The 20,418-nt window shown below is 41.2% G+C and overlaps 1 protein-coding gene across 4 annotated transcripts in view; it reads left to right on the top strand.

Moving 5' to 3' along the window:
* The window catches only part of GLT1D1 (glycosyltransferase 1 domain containing 1), a 205,030-nt gene that overhangs the window by 72,413 nt on the left and 112,199 nt on the right, over positions 1 to 20,418 (top strand). For all 4 annotated transcript variants that reach the window (XM_073676140.1, XM_073676138.1, XM_073676141.1 and 1 more), the window contains exons 9-11: positions 12,879 to 12,922; positions 15,458 to 15,578; positions 15,935 to 16,033. In XM_073676140.1, coding sequence (XP_073532241.1) covers positions 12,879 to 12,922; positions 15,458 to 15,578; positions 15,935 to 16,033 — 264 coding nt within the window. The remainder of the gene's footprint in view (positions 1 to 12,878; positions 12,923 to 15,457; positions 15,579 to 15,934; positions 16,034 to 20,418) is intronic.

The raw sequence follows: 20,418 nt of genomic DNA, 5'->3' as shown, positions 1-20,418 counted from the left end.
TGTGCAAATTTGCATTGAAACACATATTATCCGTGTCAGCACTTCAATGGCGGCAATTACGCTGCGTGTCCGCAAAATTAATGCGTATTTTTCCGCAATGATAATCCGCAGCGGCAAAAAATTTTGAAAAACGCATAGTGGGCACGCAGCCTTACATTCATTTATGCTTCTATGGCATTGAATAGTTACATATGGGCATTATTGAATGCCATTGACTTGCCTAATAATGTGAGATGATGGGAAGTATGCTGCGCCATTTCCATTAATCTGTTTACCGCTGCTGTTGTGTCTCCATACTAATATATATGACAAGTGTACTGCTTGGAAATTGAGAACATTGTTGCCTGCAGTATTAACCACTGGCCACAAGAGGTCACTGTCTTCCTTTCGATCCTGATGTAGACTCTGCTTTGAAACTTATGTACAGAAGAGATTTAGGATGTACTCAAATCTGTGATGAAAGACCAAAATAGATCCTTTGTTGTCAGAAACTTGTAATGGACTCTGTTCTGCAGATTTAGACTGTATTTTGACAGCACCAGATGAGGGCTCAGTCAGGAGGAACTGCCCGACAGGAAGTGGATGAGCGGCCATCTTGGGAGAGAGTAGAGTGAGATCTGAAAGAGAGAGGACATGTGGATCTTCATTCAACGCCATCCTTGGGGGCTATGTGACCTGGTGAGACAGAAACTACTCTAGAAACTGAGACATCGTCCCAATCCAGTTACTCCAACAAGGGAGAGGGTAGTCTCAGAAACGTTTAGAGAAAGCAGCGGAGGGTAAAGCCCAGGGAGCTGTTATCACTGACGCATCTGTAGGGCCCTCACGCAAGTTGGCGGTGGTATCGCGCATCAGTTGGTGAATCTTTACTTTCCTTTTAACGTAATTTCGCAACATTACAGCAACCAGATCCAGGTCAGTAAGTCCTAAGCTCAGGCCCCACCACAGTGATCACAGTGGAAGTGTTGGCTAGAATGCACGCAAACGTAGTTTGTTTGGCGCCAAACTTTAGTCAGGCAATTATAGGCAACCAGATTGTGTCAGGGCCCATCAGACTTAGATCTCAGAGCCAACCATATCTTAAAAGGACTACAGCTGTGGAGAAGTGTACACAATGTAATATCGAATATTTCTTAGGTGGATTACCTACAAGGTGAGAGCAAGGGGAGATTTCGAGCTTTTTTGTTAAATTTGTGAACTGCTGTGCTGCACCACCAATAGGTCATCCTTGACGGCCATTTGATTACTCCTGTATCCTGGATAAACTTCTCTGGTACCGTACTAGGCGGGGGTACTGTTAGGCAAATTATAGCAACGTAGTGACTACACCTGAGTCTACTGAGTTGTGCAGCACAGTGGTCCTTGTCATTATTGACTGGGTTTATGTGAATCTGTCTGGGATCTTTCTCTTGGTATTGGAATGCGTTTATCCAGGTTCATTAGTAAAAAGTTCCTCTGGCAAGCTTGGTGTGTGTCTGGTTTTCTTGTTCGCGGTTTTGCTGAGTCCTTGGGAGCCCACCCCGGTACACGGTCTACAATAATGCACTTACAGCAGGGGATCACATTCTAGAAGATTGTTACTGAAAATAGAGAAGACGACCCCAATGCTTGTTGTGGCACTCTGCTGTTTCACGTGATCTATCTTTTTAATCCTATAATGTTTGGCACAGACACAGGAGGCTCTCCCTATTACAATCACTGTAATCCCATAATAAAATGAGGTAAAATTTCAGTGAGCAGTGTAGCCATTGAGCAATTTTGATGAGTATAGTACACAGTGATTTGAAAAGGGATGGGGCAAAATTATAGCCTCGGTATTCATAATCGAGAGGACCGAATACAAATTTATTGACATAAAAATATACGCGATCTGTCCAAGTTTTATCTATACATTAGAAATATTCAGCGTGATTTCCATTGGTGACAGGGCTGATGTCTAGGCCGTATTCCTGTTCTGTCCAGATTTGTGCCAGCATATCCCCAGATATGGACTCCACTGTTTAAGTGATGCGTTGTCTCATATTCTTCAGATCCTATGCCTGGGGGGGGGCATCTCCATCAAAAAGAAGGGACCATACGCAATGCACCTGCTCATTGCATAGAACACATTTATTTTGGGTGAGTCCCTCATTTATTTAAAGGAAACCTGTCATCAGGATTTAGCCCTATAAACTAAAGGCATAGCTATAATGGTGCTGTGATGCTGATTAATGATACTTCATGTGAAGGGATCCGCTGAGTAGGTGTTTAATACTCAGCTTATGAAGTTTTCAGAAGATGACCTCTTCTGTGCTTCAGGGTGGGACGTGGGGGCAGAGTCCTCTTCTCCTTCACTGTCCCCTTCCCCCCCACCAGCCTCCTCTGTTTCTTGTGCAGGCCACTGATTATTCAGTGACCAGCTTCCTTTGAGAAATTACGCGCCAACGCCATCATTGTGTGGGTGGCGCCTGCGCTGTGGGAGCCGGCGTCCTGTGTGCAGGACTTCAATAAAATGGCGCCGTAGGGAGCGCATGCGCAGATCGAGATCTCCTCTCAGTTCAGAGCAGAAGAAACAGAGGAGGCTGGTGGAGGGGTGGAGAAGAAGACCTTGCTTCCACATCCCGCCCCGAAGCACACAAGATGTCATCTTCTGAAAACTTCATAAGGGGAGTATTAAACAACCACTCAGCGGATCCCTTCACATCAGATATGGTATTAATCTTCATCACAGCATCATTATAGCCATTCCTTTAGTTTATAGGGCTAAATCCTATTGACCGGTTTCCTTTAATTAGGGCATGTGGTTTTTCTGCCTCCCAAATTCTAATGTTGTGGCGATTGACCTTCCCACAGAGGTGAAAGCTAGCCTCATTGCCAGACACCTGCCTGTCAGCAAATTCATCCTCTTCCAATCGGCCTTACAAGTCAATTCAAAATTGACAACTTTTCAGTTTACATCTTCTTCAGGAGCTGAAACCAGATGACAATCAGTATGTAAGATGCCCCATACTGTGGTTTGTGTCGCCATGAGTTCTATACTAGCTAGCCTGGTCAGCTTTCTAGGACTATGTTGGTACACGGCTCAAATCCTGTTCAATATCTTTTCTGAAGTCTTTAGACCAGTGTTCCCCAACTCCAGTCCTCAAGAGCCACCAACAGGTCATGTTTTCAGAATTTCCTTAGTATGACCCAGGTGATGGGATTATTACTTGTGTAGGTGAAGGTGATGGAATTATCACCTGGGCAATGCCAAGGAAATCCTGAAAACATGACCTGTTGGTGGCTCTTGAGGACCGGAGTTGGGGAGCACTGTTTTAGGCGGATCGGACTCTTCCCATGACCTAAACACACAGCGGTTTTGACCCAACACGAAATACAATTTCTATGCAGATCACATTTACAAAATTTATTCTGAAAATTTTGTTGCACTGCCACAACAGACCCCATTTTTGCAAATTCCAAAAAGCAAAAAGCTTTTCTTTGCTTCAATATCACTGTGTTTTGTCACACTATTTAAGCACAGTTTAAATTTGGCTCTTGAAAAATGTGCTGTGATTAGTTGCTATTTGAAAATAATCCAGTTTATTTTTGGTTTTCGGTCACTGACCATTTTCCACTGATGTTCCTCTAACTGCAGAACATTACTTTTGCACCGTCCTTTTTGAATCGTCCTGTATAGCATTCTATATATGATATATAGATTATAGTACAGTCTATACTGTATATCCATATATAATCTTAGAATATTATTCTTACTAAGCCACATCGAAGTTCAAAGCAATACAAGATCGGTTGACCCTCTTGTCCTCTATGAAAGAGAATATATTTTTAGGTTTAGTTATACTTTAGTGTCACTCTGAAGTAGAACAGTGCCTTTCGTGGCTAACCAACACAAGAAATGAAGAAAAGACTTGAGAAAGTAAATCCCTTGTCAAAGGATCTCCTTAGTTAAAAGCGCGTACCGTCCAAAAGTCTTCTTTTTCTCTATTACATACTAATGAAATCACAATGTTGAATTCACAATCCCAGATCCCGAGGTTCCTCAGTAATGGTTTTTTTTTTCTCCATCAACCATTTCATTCTATTAAAATCAAAACCTGTTGGACTGGGTTTAGATGTTTTCCAGAAAAGGAACTTTATTCTTGTTTTTTAACCTTATTTCAAGGGATGCCGAAGCAGAAACAACGAGTCTAAGGCCCATTATATGAAAAGTAGAAAATATTTTATTAGACATTAATGTTTGAACAGTATCCAGAGTGACACAAATATGCAACCAATATGTGAAATAGATTAAAACATATTAAAAAATATATATATTACAGCAGATCACCACAGGTTGCCGGTGTATATCTCACTGATATCCCCATTTCTCCACTCATAATCACATAGAAAAAATACATATATGGGGAAAAGGAAAAATCATCCAAATATCAAAAATTGTCATATCCAATGACTACTTATATATAATGATCTCCCTCTCCCCCTAGAAGCAAATAAAGAGTGGAATCTGATTACCTTTGTAACGTGACACCAGTACACTGTGTGATTCCCCGACGCGCGTTTCGGCGCTATTGCCTTTCTCAAGGGGATAGCTCTGGATGAGCACAGAGCGTTTTAAATATGTCGTCGCCTGTGTTCCTAGCCAATCAGGTAATGGTTACGCCCATTCCGGAAATGGGCGATCACATGAACATCGTCGTAGCAACCATAGCCGCTGTTTAATATATCCCGCGACCCGGAAGTGGGCGATGACATGGGTATCATTATAGCAACATAGCCGCTGTTTAATATATCCCGCGACCCGGAAGTGGGCAATCACATGGGCATCGTCATAGCAACATAGCCGCTGTTTAATATACCCCATGACCCGGAAGTGACGCAGGGTGCGTCGCCGTAACCCAGACAACAGGCCCCTCCGGCATCGCAGCAAAAAAAGCTACCCTGGATGTCAAAGGAACCAGGCGTGAGGGGACAGCGGTGCACCTGCGTACAGAGTCAATGGTAAGCTACAGCCACACATCACACTGGAACACTGCTATCCTGTTTCTACAAAGATACTACTATCACTTTTTTTTAACACTACGTTGTCCCTTAATGCACATCCATGTTATTTGCGCAACAAATACTCAAAATACCATAACACATATATAATTATATAGATATACATGTATCCTTGACAGTTATTACCTCTTCATGTTAGTATTGTGAGTAGCATCAATATCAACCGATCATGAATATATGACACATTAATTAGTAGCAGACGTACTTACATGTTATTATATGCCATGGATAGGTATTGAGGATATCAAAATATAAATATATGTATCTATCCCGTGACCCTAACCATTATTCCATATCATAATTTATAGACTATGGTTACATATCAATATTTCATAAATGGGGACCACATACTAATACACAAAGGGGGTCACCACCCACATATACATCGTCTATCATTCAATGTGTACATACATTCAATCATATAGCATAGATAAAATATAATCATAACAACTATGCAGGTACAAATACACAAAAATTATTAAATATATATTTTTTCTTTAAAAATTCTCTGTATTCGTATGGCATCTGAAACGGGATATCACGGATTGTGATCACGGGTGTGATGTATAGCAGTGTTGCAAAGATGGCCCCATCTATGGACGCACAATAAACCATACTCATCCAGACCAATAGATTCATTAGGCCTGCTGAAAAAATATCAAAATTAAAAATCACATCAGAAAACAACATAAAACCATTATTACACATACAGGTTGTATAGGACACTACGATGTAGCTACAAGACAGATTCACAAAAATGGGGCAAAAGTATTATTTTCATTAAGGCCGTTTGGGTGTAGGGTTCCAAGGGTCCAGATCCACCTCGTCTCCATACGGGCAAGTTTCTGGGAAATGGGCCCACCCCGTATCCCCCCGTCCACCATATCTATACCTTTTACTACCAACAGTTTAGCATTGCAATCGTGATGGATTTTAAAGTGTTTAGGCATCGTCTTAAGGGTCGATATATCTTTCTGTTCAGATGCGGCTATTATCCCAAGAACGTGTTCTCTAACCCGTATTTTTAGGCAGCGCGTGGTCATCCCAACGTAGATAAGGCCACATGGGCATGTGGCATGATATATCACATTACGTGATATGCATGTAATATATTTTTTGATCTTATATACATGTTTGCCCGTGGAATCAACAAATGTGGTACTTCTAGCCACGTTGGGACAGGCCACACATCGCCCACATGGTATACAACCGGGACTAACACTGATATTATCCATAAACGTCTGCACTTTACCACCCTCGTAATGGCTCCGGACTAAATGGTCACGGAGATTTTTTGCACGACGAAACACAATTGCCGGTGTTTTTGAAACGTATTGGGATAATACAGGATCAGCTCTCAGCACTGGCCAAGCTTTGTTGAGAGCATCTCTGACGGCAGGTATCTGAGTGTGGAATGTAGTTATAAATCTAACCATGTCATTCTCTTTTTTGTCACGTGATTTGTATAACAAATCATTTCGTGAAGAATATTTAGCCCGATTATAGGCTTTCTTAATCATTCTACGGCTATACCCGCGCTCATAAAACCGCTCCCTCATTTCCAATGATTGTTTCTCAAACTCCTGCTCAGTGGAGCAGATCCTGCGAAGACGCAGAAACTGCCCCACCGGAACAGCTTGAACCATATGTGATGGATGGGAGGAGGAAGCGTGAAGGAGAGTGTTAGATGAAGTCGGTTTCCTAAAAATATTAGTTTGAACGGCATTGTCCTTATCACGTGTTAAACATACGTCCAAAAACTCAATTCTATGCGGATCGTATGCAAACGTGATACGTATGTTCATTGTGTTGGTGTTTAGGGCATGCATAAATATGACAAGATGTTCACATGAACCCTGCCAGATCAGAAAAATGTCATCAATGTACCGCGTCCAAGAAAGGACGCGGCCCATTGACGACCCCCGATCGGGCAAGGAGAGGTCCTTCTCCCACAGCCCCAGAAACAGGTTAGCATACGAGGGGGTAAAGGCCGCCCCCATAGCAGTCCCCTGGAGCTGTAGGTAGAAGGACCCCTTAAACACAAAGAAGTTATGCGTAAGCGTAAATTCCAATAACTCCATTATTAGAGCCTGCATGTCTATGGCTAGAGATGACCCTCTCAGAAAATAGTAGGTGGCACGCAGGCCATCGCCATGTCTAATACTGGTATATAGCGACTCCACGTCGGCTGTTACCAGTAGAGAGTCAATCTCCAGAAAGAGTCCGTCTACTCTTCTAAGCAGGTCCCGTACATCATCGTTTACATCTGGATCATCTATTAGTGGAATTGGTGAAGATGCATCTACATCAAGGGTGACTAGGTCTAGTTCACAGACAAGAAAACATCGTGACACTAATTACCATCCTTATAAGCGGCAAAATTTTAGATCACCCGAAACAAGGAAAAAAGATAACAAGGTAATTAATTTGAGTCAACACATATTATCTGAGTCCGATCTCTCTCTACTCGGCAGGGGATTGTCCTTTTCCCCCTCAGCGGGTTTTGATGAATTTACATTAATCAAGGATCTACATATATTTGCTAGATCCTTGATTTTTAAACATCAATTTCATGATTCCAATATTAGGAATCTATTTCCCACTGAGGAGGAACAGCGAGCATTGAGAACGTTGGAGGAATTAGCGGTGGAGCACAATTCCGTAGATAGGGACAAGATACCTCCATCTATTAGAAAGGGCTCCAAGCGGTTCCCCCCTTTTTCTAGTAATACTAATGTGGAGACGTTTGTTCAGATTGTATCTAACGAGTTATATAAGATTCCAAGATATATTTCTTGTGATAATCTGAGTAGGGAGGAGAGAGAACGGCTTAAAACTTTGAAGAACCTACCAGATATAGTGATTAAACCAGCCGATAAGGGTGGGAATTTGGTGATTTGGCCACGGCATATGTATGAAACGGAAGCATTTCGCCAATTACGAGATGGAACATGCTATAAGAGACTTACATATAATCCACTCCTCGGCTTTCAGGCGCAACTGAAAGGGATTTTAGATAAGGCGGTGAGTGGAGGAGTCATTACGGATGAGCTGGCATCTGCATTAACTGTGGCCGAGCCAACAATTCCCACCCTATACCTTCTCCCTAAACTACATAAAAATCTGAACAAACCTCCCGGAAGGCCGATTATATCGGGCAGGGGGAATTACTTGGAGTCCATCAATAGATGGATAGATTCTAAATTGAACCCACTGGTGGAGAATCTCCCTTCTTTCTTAAAGGATACGAGCGACCTGCTTAGAAGAGTAGACGGACTCTTTCTGGAGATTGACTCTCTACTGGTAACAGCCGACATGGAGTCGCTATATACCAGTATTAGACATGGCGATGGCCTGCGTGCCACCTACTATTTTCTGAGAGGGTCATCTCTAGCCATAGACATGCAGGCTCTAATAATGGAGTTATTGGAATTTACGCTTACGCATAACTTCTTTGTGTTTAAGGGGTCCTTCTACCTACAGCTCCAGGGGACTGCTATGGTGGCAGCCTTTGCCCCCTCGTATGCTAACCTGTTTCTGGGGCTGTGGGAGAAGGACCTCTCCTTGCCCGATCGGGGGTCGTCAATGGGCCGCGTCCTTTCTTGGACGCGGTACATTGATGACATTTTTCTGATCTGGCAGGGTTCATGTGAACATCTTGTCATATTTATGCATGCCCTAAACACCAACACAATGAACATACGTATCACGTTTGCATACGATCCGCATAAAATTGAGTTTTTGGACTTATGTTTAACACGTGATAAGGACAATGCCATTCAAACTAATATTTTTAGGAAACCGACTTCATCTAACACTCTCCTTCACGCTTCCTCCTCCCATCCATCACATATGGTTCAAGCTGTTCCGGTGGGGCAGTTTCTGCGTCTTCGCAGGATCTGCTCCACTGAGCAGGAGTTTGAGAAACAATCATTGGAAATGAGGGAGCGGTTTTATGAGCGCGGGTATAGCCGTAGAATGATTAAGAAAGCCTATAATCGGGCTAAATATTCTTCACGAAATGATTTGTTATACAAATCACGTGACAAAAAAGAGAATGACATGGTTAGATTTATAACTACATTCCACACTCAGATACCTGCCGTCAGAGATGCTCTCAACAAAGCTTGGCCAGTGCTGAGAGCTGATCCTGTATTATCCCAATACGTTTCAAAAACACCGGCAATTGTGTTTCGTCGTGCAAAAAATCTCCGTGACCATTTAGTCCGGAGCCATTATGAGGGTGGTAAAGTGCAGACGTTTATGGATAATATCAGTGTTAGTCCCGGTTGTATACCATGTGGGCGATGTGTGGCCTGTCCCAACGTGGCTAGAAGTACCACATTTGTTGATTCCACGGGCAAACATGTATATAAGATCAAAAAATATATTACATGCATATCACGTAATGTGATATATCATGCCACATGCCCATGTGGCCTTATCTACGTTGGGATGACCACGCGCTGCCTAAAAATACGGGTTAGAGAACACGTTCTTGGGATAATAGCCGCATCTGAACAGAAAGATATATCGACCCTTAAGACGATACCTAAACACTTTAAAATCCATCACGATTGCAATGCTAAACTGTTGGTAGTAAAAGGTATAGATATGGTGGACGGGGGGATACGGGATGGGCCCATTTCCCAGAAACTTGCCCGTATGGAGACGAGGTGGATCTGGACCCTTGGAACCCTACACCCAAACGGCCTTAATGAAAATAATACTTTTGCCCCATTTTTGTGAATCTGTCTTGTAGCTACATCGTAGTGTCCTATACAACCTGTATGTGTAATAATGGCTTTATGTTGTTTTCTGATGTGATTTTTAATTTTGATATTTTTTCAGCAGGCCTAATGAATCTATTGGTCTGTATGAGTATGGTTTATTGTGCGTCCATAGATGGGGCCATCTTTGCAACACTGCTATACATCACACCCGTGATCACAATCCGTGATATCCCGTTTCAGATGCCATACGAATACAGAGAATTTTTAAAGAAAAAATATATATTTAATAACTTTTGTGTATCTGTACCTGCATAGTTGTTATGATTATATTTTATCTATGCTATATGATTGAATGTATGTACACATTGAATGATAGACGATGTATATGTGGGTGGTGATCCCCTTTGTGTATTAGTATGTGGTCCCCATTTATGAAATATTGATATGTAACCATAGTCTATAAATTATGATATGGAATAATGGTTAGGGTCACGGGATAGATACATATATTTATATTTTGATATCCTCAATACCTATCCATGGCATATAATAACATGTAAGTACGTCTGCTACTAATTAATGTGTCATATATTCATGATCGGTTGATATTGATGCTACTCACAATACTAACATGAAGAGGTAATAACTGTCAAGGATACATGTATATCTATATAATTATATATGTGTTATGGTATTTTGAGTATTTGTTGCGCAAATAACATGGATGTGCATTAAGGGACAACGTAGTGTTAAAAAAAAGTGATAGTAGTATCTTTGTAGAAACAGGATAGCAGTGTTCCAGTGTGATGTGTGGCTGTAACTTACCATTGACTCTGTACGCAGGTGCACCGCTGTCCCCTCACGCCTGGTTCCTTTGACATCCAGGGTAGCTTTTTTTGCTGCGATGCCGAAGGGGCCTGTTGTCTGGGTTACGGCGACGCACCCTGCGTCACTTCCGGGTCATGGGGTATATTAAACAGCGGCTATGTTGCTATGACGATGCCCATGTGATTGCCCACTTCCGGGTCGCGGGATATATTAAACAGCGGCTATGTTGCTATAATGATACCCATGTCATCGCCCACTTCCGGGTCGCGGGATATATTAAACAGCGGCTATGGTTGCTACGACGATGTTCATGTGATCGCCCATTTCCGGAATGGGCGTAACCATTACCTGATTGGCTAGGAACACAGGCGACGACATATTTAAAACGCTCTGTGCTCATCCAGAGCTATCCCCTTGAGAAAGGCAATAGCGCCGAAACGCGCGTCGGGGAATCACACAGTGTACTGGTGTCACGTTACAAAGGTAATCAGATTCCACTCTTTATTTGCTTCTAGGGGGGAGAGGGAGATCATTATATATAAGTAGTCATTGGATATGACAATTTTTGATATTTGGATGATTTTTCCTTTTCCCCATATATGTATTTTTTCTATGTGATTATGAGTGGAGAAATGGGGATATCAGTGAGATATACACCGGCAACCTGTGGTGATCTGCTGTAATATATATATTTTTTAATATGTTTTAATCTATTTCACATATTGGTTGCATATTTGTGTCACTCTGGATACTGTTCAAACATTAATGTCTAATAAAATATTTTCTACTTTTCATATAATGGGCCTTAGACTCGTTGTTTCTGCTTCGGCATCCCTTGAAATAATATTGATTTAAACGAGTGGTCAGAGATATATATCCATGAGTAGGTTGCAAAATGTATGGTGTTTATATTGGATATTTGATCATAATAAGCAACTTAGTACTCTGTTCTAATTCTTTCTCTCATATTGTTTTTTAACCTGTAGTTGTGTGCGCTTTTTGCTCAAGTGCCAAAAAAGAAAGAAATACATAAGTTTTATATTTACATGTGGGACAGTCTATTATTTTAGGCATTTTGGAATACATGTGCAAGAAAAGTTAAATATGAGAGAATGCTTCTTTGACGTTACAGGAACCTTAGAACTGTCATTGACCATGAGCAATCTTTTGACTGAACCCCTCCCACACACTTCACCCCGCCTCTGCTTGTCATCATCACCAGTTTTCCTTTTTTGTCTTGCGCCAGAATGCTCTGACAGCACCCCACAACCCTATCACAGAGGGGTCCTGCATACCAGGCATGCCCTGATCTTTTCAACCATTTACATAAGGAGATGGTGAGATGCCTACTGCAGGGGGGCTTTCGGGACATTTGTTTTTCTTGGTTGACCGGTGTTTTGAGGCCCCCTACAGTTGGCATCCCACCATCATCTTAGTCAATAGAGCAATGAGAGTCCTGAAGTGACATACTGCTGTGACATTATTTATTTTTTTGTCCGGTCTTCCGAGCGCTTCTGCAGTCTGTGTGGCCGCTTCAGATCTAGTTCCACTCCTGATCTTCTCCTATCTTCCTATGCTAAAAAAAAAACAATCCAACAAGCAAAAAAAGTTTTTTTTTTTATGAATATCGGTCTAAAGATACTGCATGTCTGAATAAGATAAAGAATTTGCATCTCCCACTTACTCCTTCTGTCTCGGGTGTATTATCGGCTACCGCTTGGGTCCTTGGCAGTCCAAGGTATAAAATGAAAGATGTTGTTATATAATCCTTCATTGATTTTCTACACATTCACCCCACATTATAATTGATGAAGGTTTGTTCACACCTCTGTCATCCCGCACTATACAGGAGCCATATATTACCAAAAAGGAATTCTACAGTAGTATAGTTTAAAGTGTGAAAACTGATTATCTAGGTTCAGGCAGTACAACAGAATTGTTATTAGCACATAGTAATGATAATAAGTATCAAGCAAGCTGTAAATGGGGATGACCGCCTACTCAGAGTAGCATTTAATGGTGCAATGCTGATACCTAATTATGTTGTATTTACATTCACAGACAAGATGAAAGTAAGAAAAAAAATCAAATTTTTTTTTTCCGGATATATTGCAAAAAATCTACCCTAAAAAACTGATCTGTGTGAACCTACTCCTATATATCTTGGGGATGCAAGAGATTGTAGGAGAAACTTCAATGACTGTCCTGCGCATCTAATGGAGCTCAAAAATATTTATATTTTGTAGGCAGTATAATTTTTTCTATTTTTCCTTTCAGGTAGACCCCTTATTTACAAATGAGGTCAAAGCCAAGCTTCAGAAGTAAGTATGTTAATCGAGATCTATATATACAGTAGTATCATGTTTTTACAAAGTAGAATAGCAGTCATGTACTCTAAATGCTTTTATTTTTTTGGAGCTGCTATTTCTGAGTAAAGCTTTTTCAGTAAGATACATTTTACAAAATAGAAACGTACATAGGTCCTTAGGATCCCTCTAATGGCTTAAAAGCTGACCAGAGGTAACATGTACTTTTGAGTTTGGATGTTCTCTCTGTACTTGCTGAAGTTTCCCTTGTTGCAAGTACTGCAATTATTTTAATTTTCTTATAAATACTTTGTGTGGTTTTCCACTCGGTAACTATTATCAGTGTATTTTTCTAAAGTAGCGATCATGGATATTCCTCTGTTTAGATGATTTAAATGGTAAATTTGAAAAAAAGCCTTATATTTAGTATTCAGAATGTGCAGCATAGAGAACCTGGCAGTAGGTTTCTTTTTTTGAAGCTAAACCTCCACCTTTAGGTTTCAGCTTTTAGTTTTTTGAAAGTGTTAATGTAGGCGACACAATTCAGTTTAAAAGCATTCTGGAAAATGCAAAAAATGAACAAAAAAACGAAAGAAATGCATATGATTTTATTTAGCACAAAAGTTTATTTATTTATTTTTTCTAAAGAAGTAATAAATAATGAAAGCCTTCCAGGTAATCTGAGAAAACGTTGCTGGAATGTACATAGGTTGGTTTTGTGACTCTAGAAGCTTAGGAATAGTATTCAGATCGCTTACCACCTGATTCAGCCATGCTGACTTGCTGCTATACTGATAGTCATGTATGCCTTCAGTTGCTATTAATTATTGCATGTTTTTTTCTTTACAATTTTTCTTTTACTGGAGAATTAGTTAAATTAATACGCAAGCTCTATGTAATTTACTTTGCAGGAGTCAGAGAGGTGGAACCACTGGGCACAAGAGTAATGGTGGCCATGCCCTAAACCTATCCAGTCCTTCTTAAGTGGCATTTCTAAAGACAAGATGCTTTATCCCCTGTCCTTCTGTAATCCTGTACATATCTCGTTGTCTTCTAATATTGTTGCATGCACAACAATGCTAGGTCTACTTGACCCGGTCATTCGTGTTGTCACAATCCATGGGTTTACCTCTTTTATTTCGTTCCAGAAGAGAGGTCCTCAGAACAGTGGAAAATCTTCATGCGTTTTCTCTTACTATTTTTCCAAAAATTCTCTCATGACCTCTAGCTTACCTCGTCCCGTGCCTGGCGTCTTTCTCATGGCAGCTGTTGCACTTCTCCATCGCAGTAATCATAGTGCTCTACCATGGGCCACTCATAGGCTTTGTTACAGATACACCGTGAATGCACCAGAAGTTGCCAAATTGTGGTAAGATTTTGGCCAGGCTGCAGATGACTTATTCAGTCCCCATCAAATAACTGAAACATGAAGACCAGTATCTATCTCCTCTGTTTTCACGTTGGACAGCGCCACATCTTTGTTGCACAGGGCAGCAACAGGTTTTTCCTGTTTAATGCCTGGGACTTTTAGTGCTGTCTAATTAGGGCACTATGGGGTTAATTCCTGACTCATTTTTGTGAGCCCTGAGCAGAGCTGTCTTCTATTTAAGTCCCTAAACCTCTGACTCCAACTGCCAGTTAAAAAATTATCTTGTCCTGTTCAATCCCTATGCTATCTGCTCCTGCTTTGCTTCTTATAATCCGGTTGTCTGACCATGGCCCATTTCTTGACCATTCTTTTTCCTTCCGATTTTGTACTTTGGCTGTTGTCCTGTTTCTGAACTGACCATTCCTGTAAGCCTGGACCATTGTCTAGGAGCTGCCTCCATTGCCCCATCCTGGGAACCCCCTGTGTGAGTCCAAATCTCTTACAGTAACTAAAGGGGTAAAGGCCAGGGCAACCCCTCAGATCTGGTAAACCAAGTGGCTTTGCACCCAGTAAGCCCGTGGTAGCCATTTTTAGCACTGCCAGGTGACCACTGATGGTCACATTTTAGCCAGACTGGGTGAGTATAGGACATGGCCACTATAATGCTTTGGCTCATCGGCTCTACCTCCTTGACTCTTGATGTTAATTTCCATATGATACATGCATTCATTAAACTTTTTTTTTTTTCTTCAAATTACTAAGCCTATTATTACTCATAAGGACTAGTGTTGATCGAGTATGTATCATTAACCCTTTTGTCAGACAGCTGTGACACATGCAGAGATTGCCTGTCAAACAGCCATGACACTTGCCGGGGAATGAAATGCCGAGCACGCCAAAATACTCGGCGAGCACCTGAGCGTGCTTGCCTGAAAGGGTTAATGATACATACTCGATCAACACTAATAAGGACACCTTTTGAAATCTAGAGTGCTAAAGGGAAACTAGTAGTGGTGGATTAGCACAAAAAAACTGTCAGGTTTCCATCAAGTCCTCATTTTATTGAAATACTTGAATGTAGTGATAGGTCTGCTGCTGACAGAACCATTGTGTAGTGTCAGGCGCACACGTACGGGGTTGGAGAGTATGTGGATAATACATTGTAATGTTATCGTTCACAGTATTGATGGAGTTCACCTCATTGAAGAAATTCCCCAGGCCGACTTACAAGCTCTGATAAAGAGCAGCTTTGCCGTGGTGAACAGCTCATTGTCAGAGGGGATGTCAGCGGCCATACTTGAGGTAACCACTTTTTATCTTCACCTCTATGGCCAGATATTACTACTTTTGTAGTCCAGGCTTTGTTTTGTATAGATTGTAGGTTATGCTGGATTTCACTGATAAGTAATGAAAATGTCCCCACAACGGCATACTGTATGTTCCTGGTCTGCTGTATTCTCTGTCCATTAAATGGGCAGGATTTACCCCCTGAGGCCTTCACGCCAGGTCCAGGTCAACCATCTATCTGCAGTATGTGTGTAACCTAATTTTTTCCTATACATTTATTTGGCAGTACGTTTCCCTATATTATAGTCAGGCACGGGCAATGCAATGTATACTCTGCATTCCTTAATTCTTGTATTCTTCTGGCTTCACAGGCTATGGATTTGGAGGTCCCGGTGCTGGCAAGGGATATACCAGGCAATGCTGCGATAATGCGGCATGGAGACACTGGCTTACTCTTTACAAACCCCAAGGTAATTTTTCACTGTTGAAAACCATTAGAACTTATAGATTTACCTAGTCCTTCCTAAATTTATTATATTATGCTATAAATGTGCGATTTGTTTTAGGCAATTGTCACATCATTGGAAACATGATATTTATTTTATAAACCACTTAACCCCTTCAGGAATGGTCAATTTGTCATCTGTGTGCTTTAGTTTTTACCTCCTCTTCTTTCAAAAGCCATAACCCTTTATATTTTTGAGTCTACATAGCCATGTGTGGGCATATTTTTTGAGGGGCGAACTGAAGTTTTCATTGATACCATTTTGGGGCACATACGACATTTTGATAACTTTGAATTGTATTTTTTTTACGGAGGCATGATGAGACAGTCCTGGCATTTTATTTAATTTATTTATTTTCGTTACGGCATTTACTGATCAGGTTAATTAATTTACATTGGTAGACTATTATTTTATATTGATAGATTGTAAGCCCTCAAGACCAGGGCCCTCTCTCCTCTGTACCAGTCTGTCATTGTTAGTTTTTTCATTGTCATTTTATATTTGTATTTTCTTTGTAACCTTCTTATGTATGTCACCATGGAATCAACGGTGCTCTAAAAACCATAATAATATTTGATAGGTCAAACTTTTATGAACATAACCATACCAGATATATTTTTTTTATATTTTTAAGATTTTTTTTTAACTCTGTTGGTTAGTCCTCTCAGAAGACTTGAACCTGCGATCCTCCAATCACTTATAGTACATACTGTAATACCACATACCGTATTGCAGTGTATAGTGTCAATCTTGGTCTGCTTTGAAGCTCAGCATATAGCTGAGCTTTGGAGGAGTACCAAGATGGCAGCAATGGGGACCTTCAGCAGGTTCCCGTCTGCTGTAGTGACCCATCAGCGCCCCACCATTACGTCACGGGGCAGTAATGGAAGCTGGCACGCACTCGCACCAGCAGTGATGTCATTTAAATAGAACTTCATTCTGGTTGCGGCTGTTAGAGACAAATGCCTGCTATTTATTATAGCCAGTGTCGGCTACATGTGGAGGGAGCTCTGCTTCTGAGCTCCATCCACAAGTGGTCACTCCTAGCATGGATGTGCAGTTACACCCATATGCTCGGAGGGGTTAACAAGAGTCTATCAGCCCAAACTGACAGCATAATCTAAGCAAATAGCCTTATAAGGAATATAGTCACTCTAAAAATTGCACCTTTCGTGCTCTACTTGCAGTCTCCGTTCTGCAGAAACTGTAGTTTAATCAAATATGCTAATTAGGGTGGTTGATGCAACCCTGAGCATGGCGAAGAGGCTCAGTGCACCGTTCTACCCACTCATTTTACTTGCCCCCGCATCCCTCACTGGTGATTAACAGTAATGGCTGGTCTATACTGAGCATTGTCTGCATAAAAAGCTTGGGCAACCAATGCTGTCAATGACCAGTGAGGGAAACGAGGCTGCAAAGCCCACTAGAGGAACAGTGCTCTGGGCCTCTGGGCACACCAAGGGTGCACTCAGCACCTTAATTATACTTCAGTCTACGCAAAACAGAAACAGCTGTTAGTAAACTAAAGTGGCATTTTATATAATGGCTGTGACCCCAACAAAGCGATGTGCTTAGTTTATGCTATTGGTTTGGTCAGACCAACTCCCTTTAATGTTTAGAGCACATCCAAAGTAATAAAACTTACACGTTCAGTATTTGTAAGCCAAAATCAAGAGTGGAACAATCAGAGAAAAAGTATAATAGAAACACGTCACCAATTCTGCATTTATCACCCACTCCTGGTTTTGGCTTATAAATACTGATGTAAAAAAACTCACCAAATACTGAACGTGTGAACGTGACCTTAGGCCTGTTTCAAATGTCTGACGTTCATAGCCCAAGTACGGGCTGCAATGTCCTGATCGGCTGCGAGTCTCCTGACCTGAATGGAACATCCTCATAGGCATGTATGAGGCTGTAGAGTTTAGGTAAGAAGACCTGCGGTCGATACTTAGACCGTGAATGTCTCACATGTGAAGCCGGCCTTAGGTTGCCAATACACATTTATGGAAAGTCAACTGAACTCACTAATTTCTGGGATTGGCCACTATCTGAATTATATGGGAATGACCTGAGTCTTCCATGAGATCAGTTGTGGCTAGGAATGTTGGATTTCACCATGACCCCTGCTTTGTTCCCAGAGGGATCTGGCACAGGCTTATCCCACTTAGCATTTTGAAAATACTCGCATGCTCAGCTGAGCCATCTTCCAACTATCTTTAAGTTGTCTTTAAGCTGAAATTAGTTTGCTGTGTTCCTCATGTTTCGTGGAACCTCAGACTGGTAAACATGCATGTAACGCGTAGTTAAATAATCGGTAACTAGAAAAAATGCTGACTTTATTTTTTATATTGAAGATACAGTTTAAATACAAAACTAGTGCGAGTTTGATTCTCTCCTATCCAGCCATATGGAATGAATTAATTGTAACTGTAATTTCATAAATTCTATTTTTTGGCTGTAAAAAGATGACTCCGCTGTCTGGAAGCATTAACCCCGCACAAGACAAACCTCTAAAAACACCTTACATTTGGAAGAAAATGTTCCTTTTAAATCCGGTTAGTGCTGTGAGGGTTGCAGAAAAAAAAAGCATAAGTTGTATTGATCTAATGCACTCGCCAAAGGAAAAAACGTGAAATCAAATAAAAAATTCACTTGAAGGCATGTGCGGGAAGAAAGGTCAGGAAGCTGTCTACATACCTACAATATGGTCTCGACGAGAAATCTTCTATTTCTGGTGGGAAATTACACTTATTAAATACATGCTGTTGCTTTCATTCAGAATGATAGACTTTTATGGTTTATGCAAGAAATGGCATCCGGATGGAAATGCAGGTCGTTTTTTTTTCTGTTTTGAAGCAAAATATGTGTTGGAAGGGAAAACGTTCAGACGTCTCACACATCATCCTATTTAGCCAGTATATTCTACGGAGCGTCATACACAGGACTGTGAGATGTCACAAGCAAATACCTTTACATCTCTAAAGTTAGAACATTAAAGCGGTAAAGCCATAGAGAAATGCAGTTCATGTATCGTGATAGGTTGCCGGAGTGTGGAGACCGTTTGTGAATATTCACTCTGAATCACAAGTTGATGTAAGGAAGTGTTCTTCGGGCACTTCTCAAAATACTAAATATCCTGTTATTTAGGAAGCAGTTCTTCACTTTTCTGCAATACTATGGTTGAGATTTATTTTCATTATAAAGTAACATAGCAAATATGAAAAGGGAATGTATAATGTAGAAACATGTTTCTGTTTTTATTTTCCGATTTGCACATTTTTGTAAAATTTTATTTCAATACATAATTATGGGATAGCCATGTTGGCTGAGCTGCTGTTAACAGCATTTGGATATATGCTATGGTAGGGTGTTCTAGGCATGCTCAGTAGTCTACGCAGAGGTCATTGTGCTGAGTGGGCAGGAGGAAATGGGCTGTGGCCATTGATGGAACTTGGGCTATCTACTTTTGGCTTTACAATAGGGTTACCTTTTTTCTTATATATTCTGATAATAATCGGATGACTGCTGAGGAGTAATCTCAGGAAATGGACGTGTCAGTGTTTTGTGAGGCACAGTGGTTACAGTGACCTCTGCAAAATTGTATTTATACTTAATGTATTTGTGTGCTGAACATAAAACATTTATTTAAGTAACGACTCCTACTAATACTATACTTCCCTTTTGGCTAGGACCCCACTATCAGTGTTTGGTCAGTATTCGGTCAGTATTTTTTCTCAGGAGTGGGAGCCAAAACCAGGAGTGGGTGATAAATGCAGAAAAAATACTGACTGAATACTGACCAAATACTGATAGTGGGCCGTGGTCTTAAAGTAAAATAATGAATGGGGCTTTTGCAATGGAAAGCCATGACTCCAATGTCAGATTGGGGTTCCTTGGGCTCACCATAGGAAAGGAAATGTTTGAGGGCCTCAATCATGTAGTAAGGCTACATGTTGACTCAGTAACGATGTCTACTATGTAGGGGAAGTCCTAAACAAGTGTCTATAGAGTCTAGTTTGCTTCATAGTCTATTCCCGCTTGAGGTGTATTCTAATGGATCTTGTATTAAAGAAGTTGTCCAGTACTTTATATTACCCTCCCAATGTATTCCCCCGGGGCCCATAAGACTTTTTGTAAATACCTTACGTTGCTGCTGATGCCTGTGAGCGGCGCTATCAGTGGCCGCTCACAGGCATCACGTGACCCTGCGACAAGTGAGGCGTGACTCAGCGCTGGGGTCCCCGCGGTGGCTGCTGGGTTGTTGGTGGGGTTACCCCCCGCGTCACACGCAGCATCCACTGTGCTCTTTCCCAATGAATGGGGAGAGGCAGAGCACACGGTGGATG

Source organism: Phyllobates terribilis, unplaced genomic scaffold, assembly GCF_046119375.1.
Source record: "Phyllobates terribilis strain yellow unplaced genomic scaffold, ASM4611937v1 Scaffold_1__5_contigs__length_1240528914, whole genome shotgun sequence".
Taxonomy (NCBI): Eukaryota; Metazoa; Chordata; class Amphibia; order Anura; family Dendrobatidae; genus Phyllobates; species Phyllobates terribilis.
Note: the sequence above shows the minus strand (reverse complement) of the source record. Positions and strands in the feature narration are given on the sequence as shown.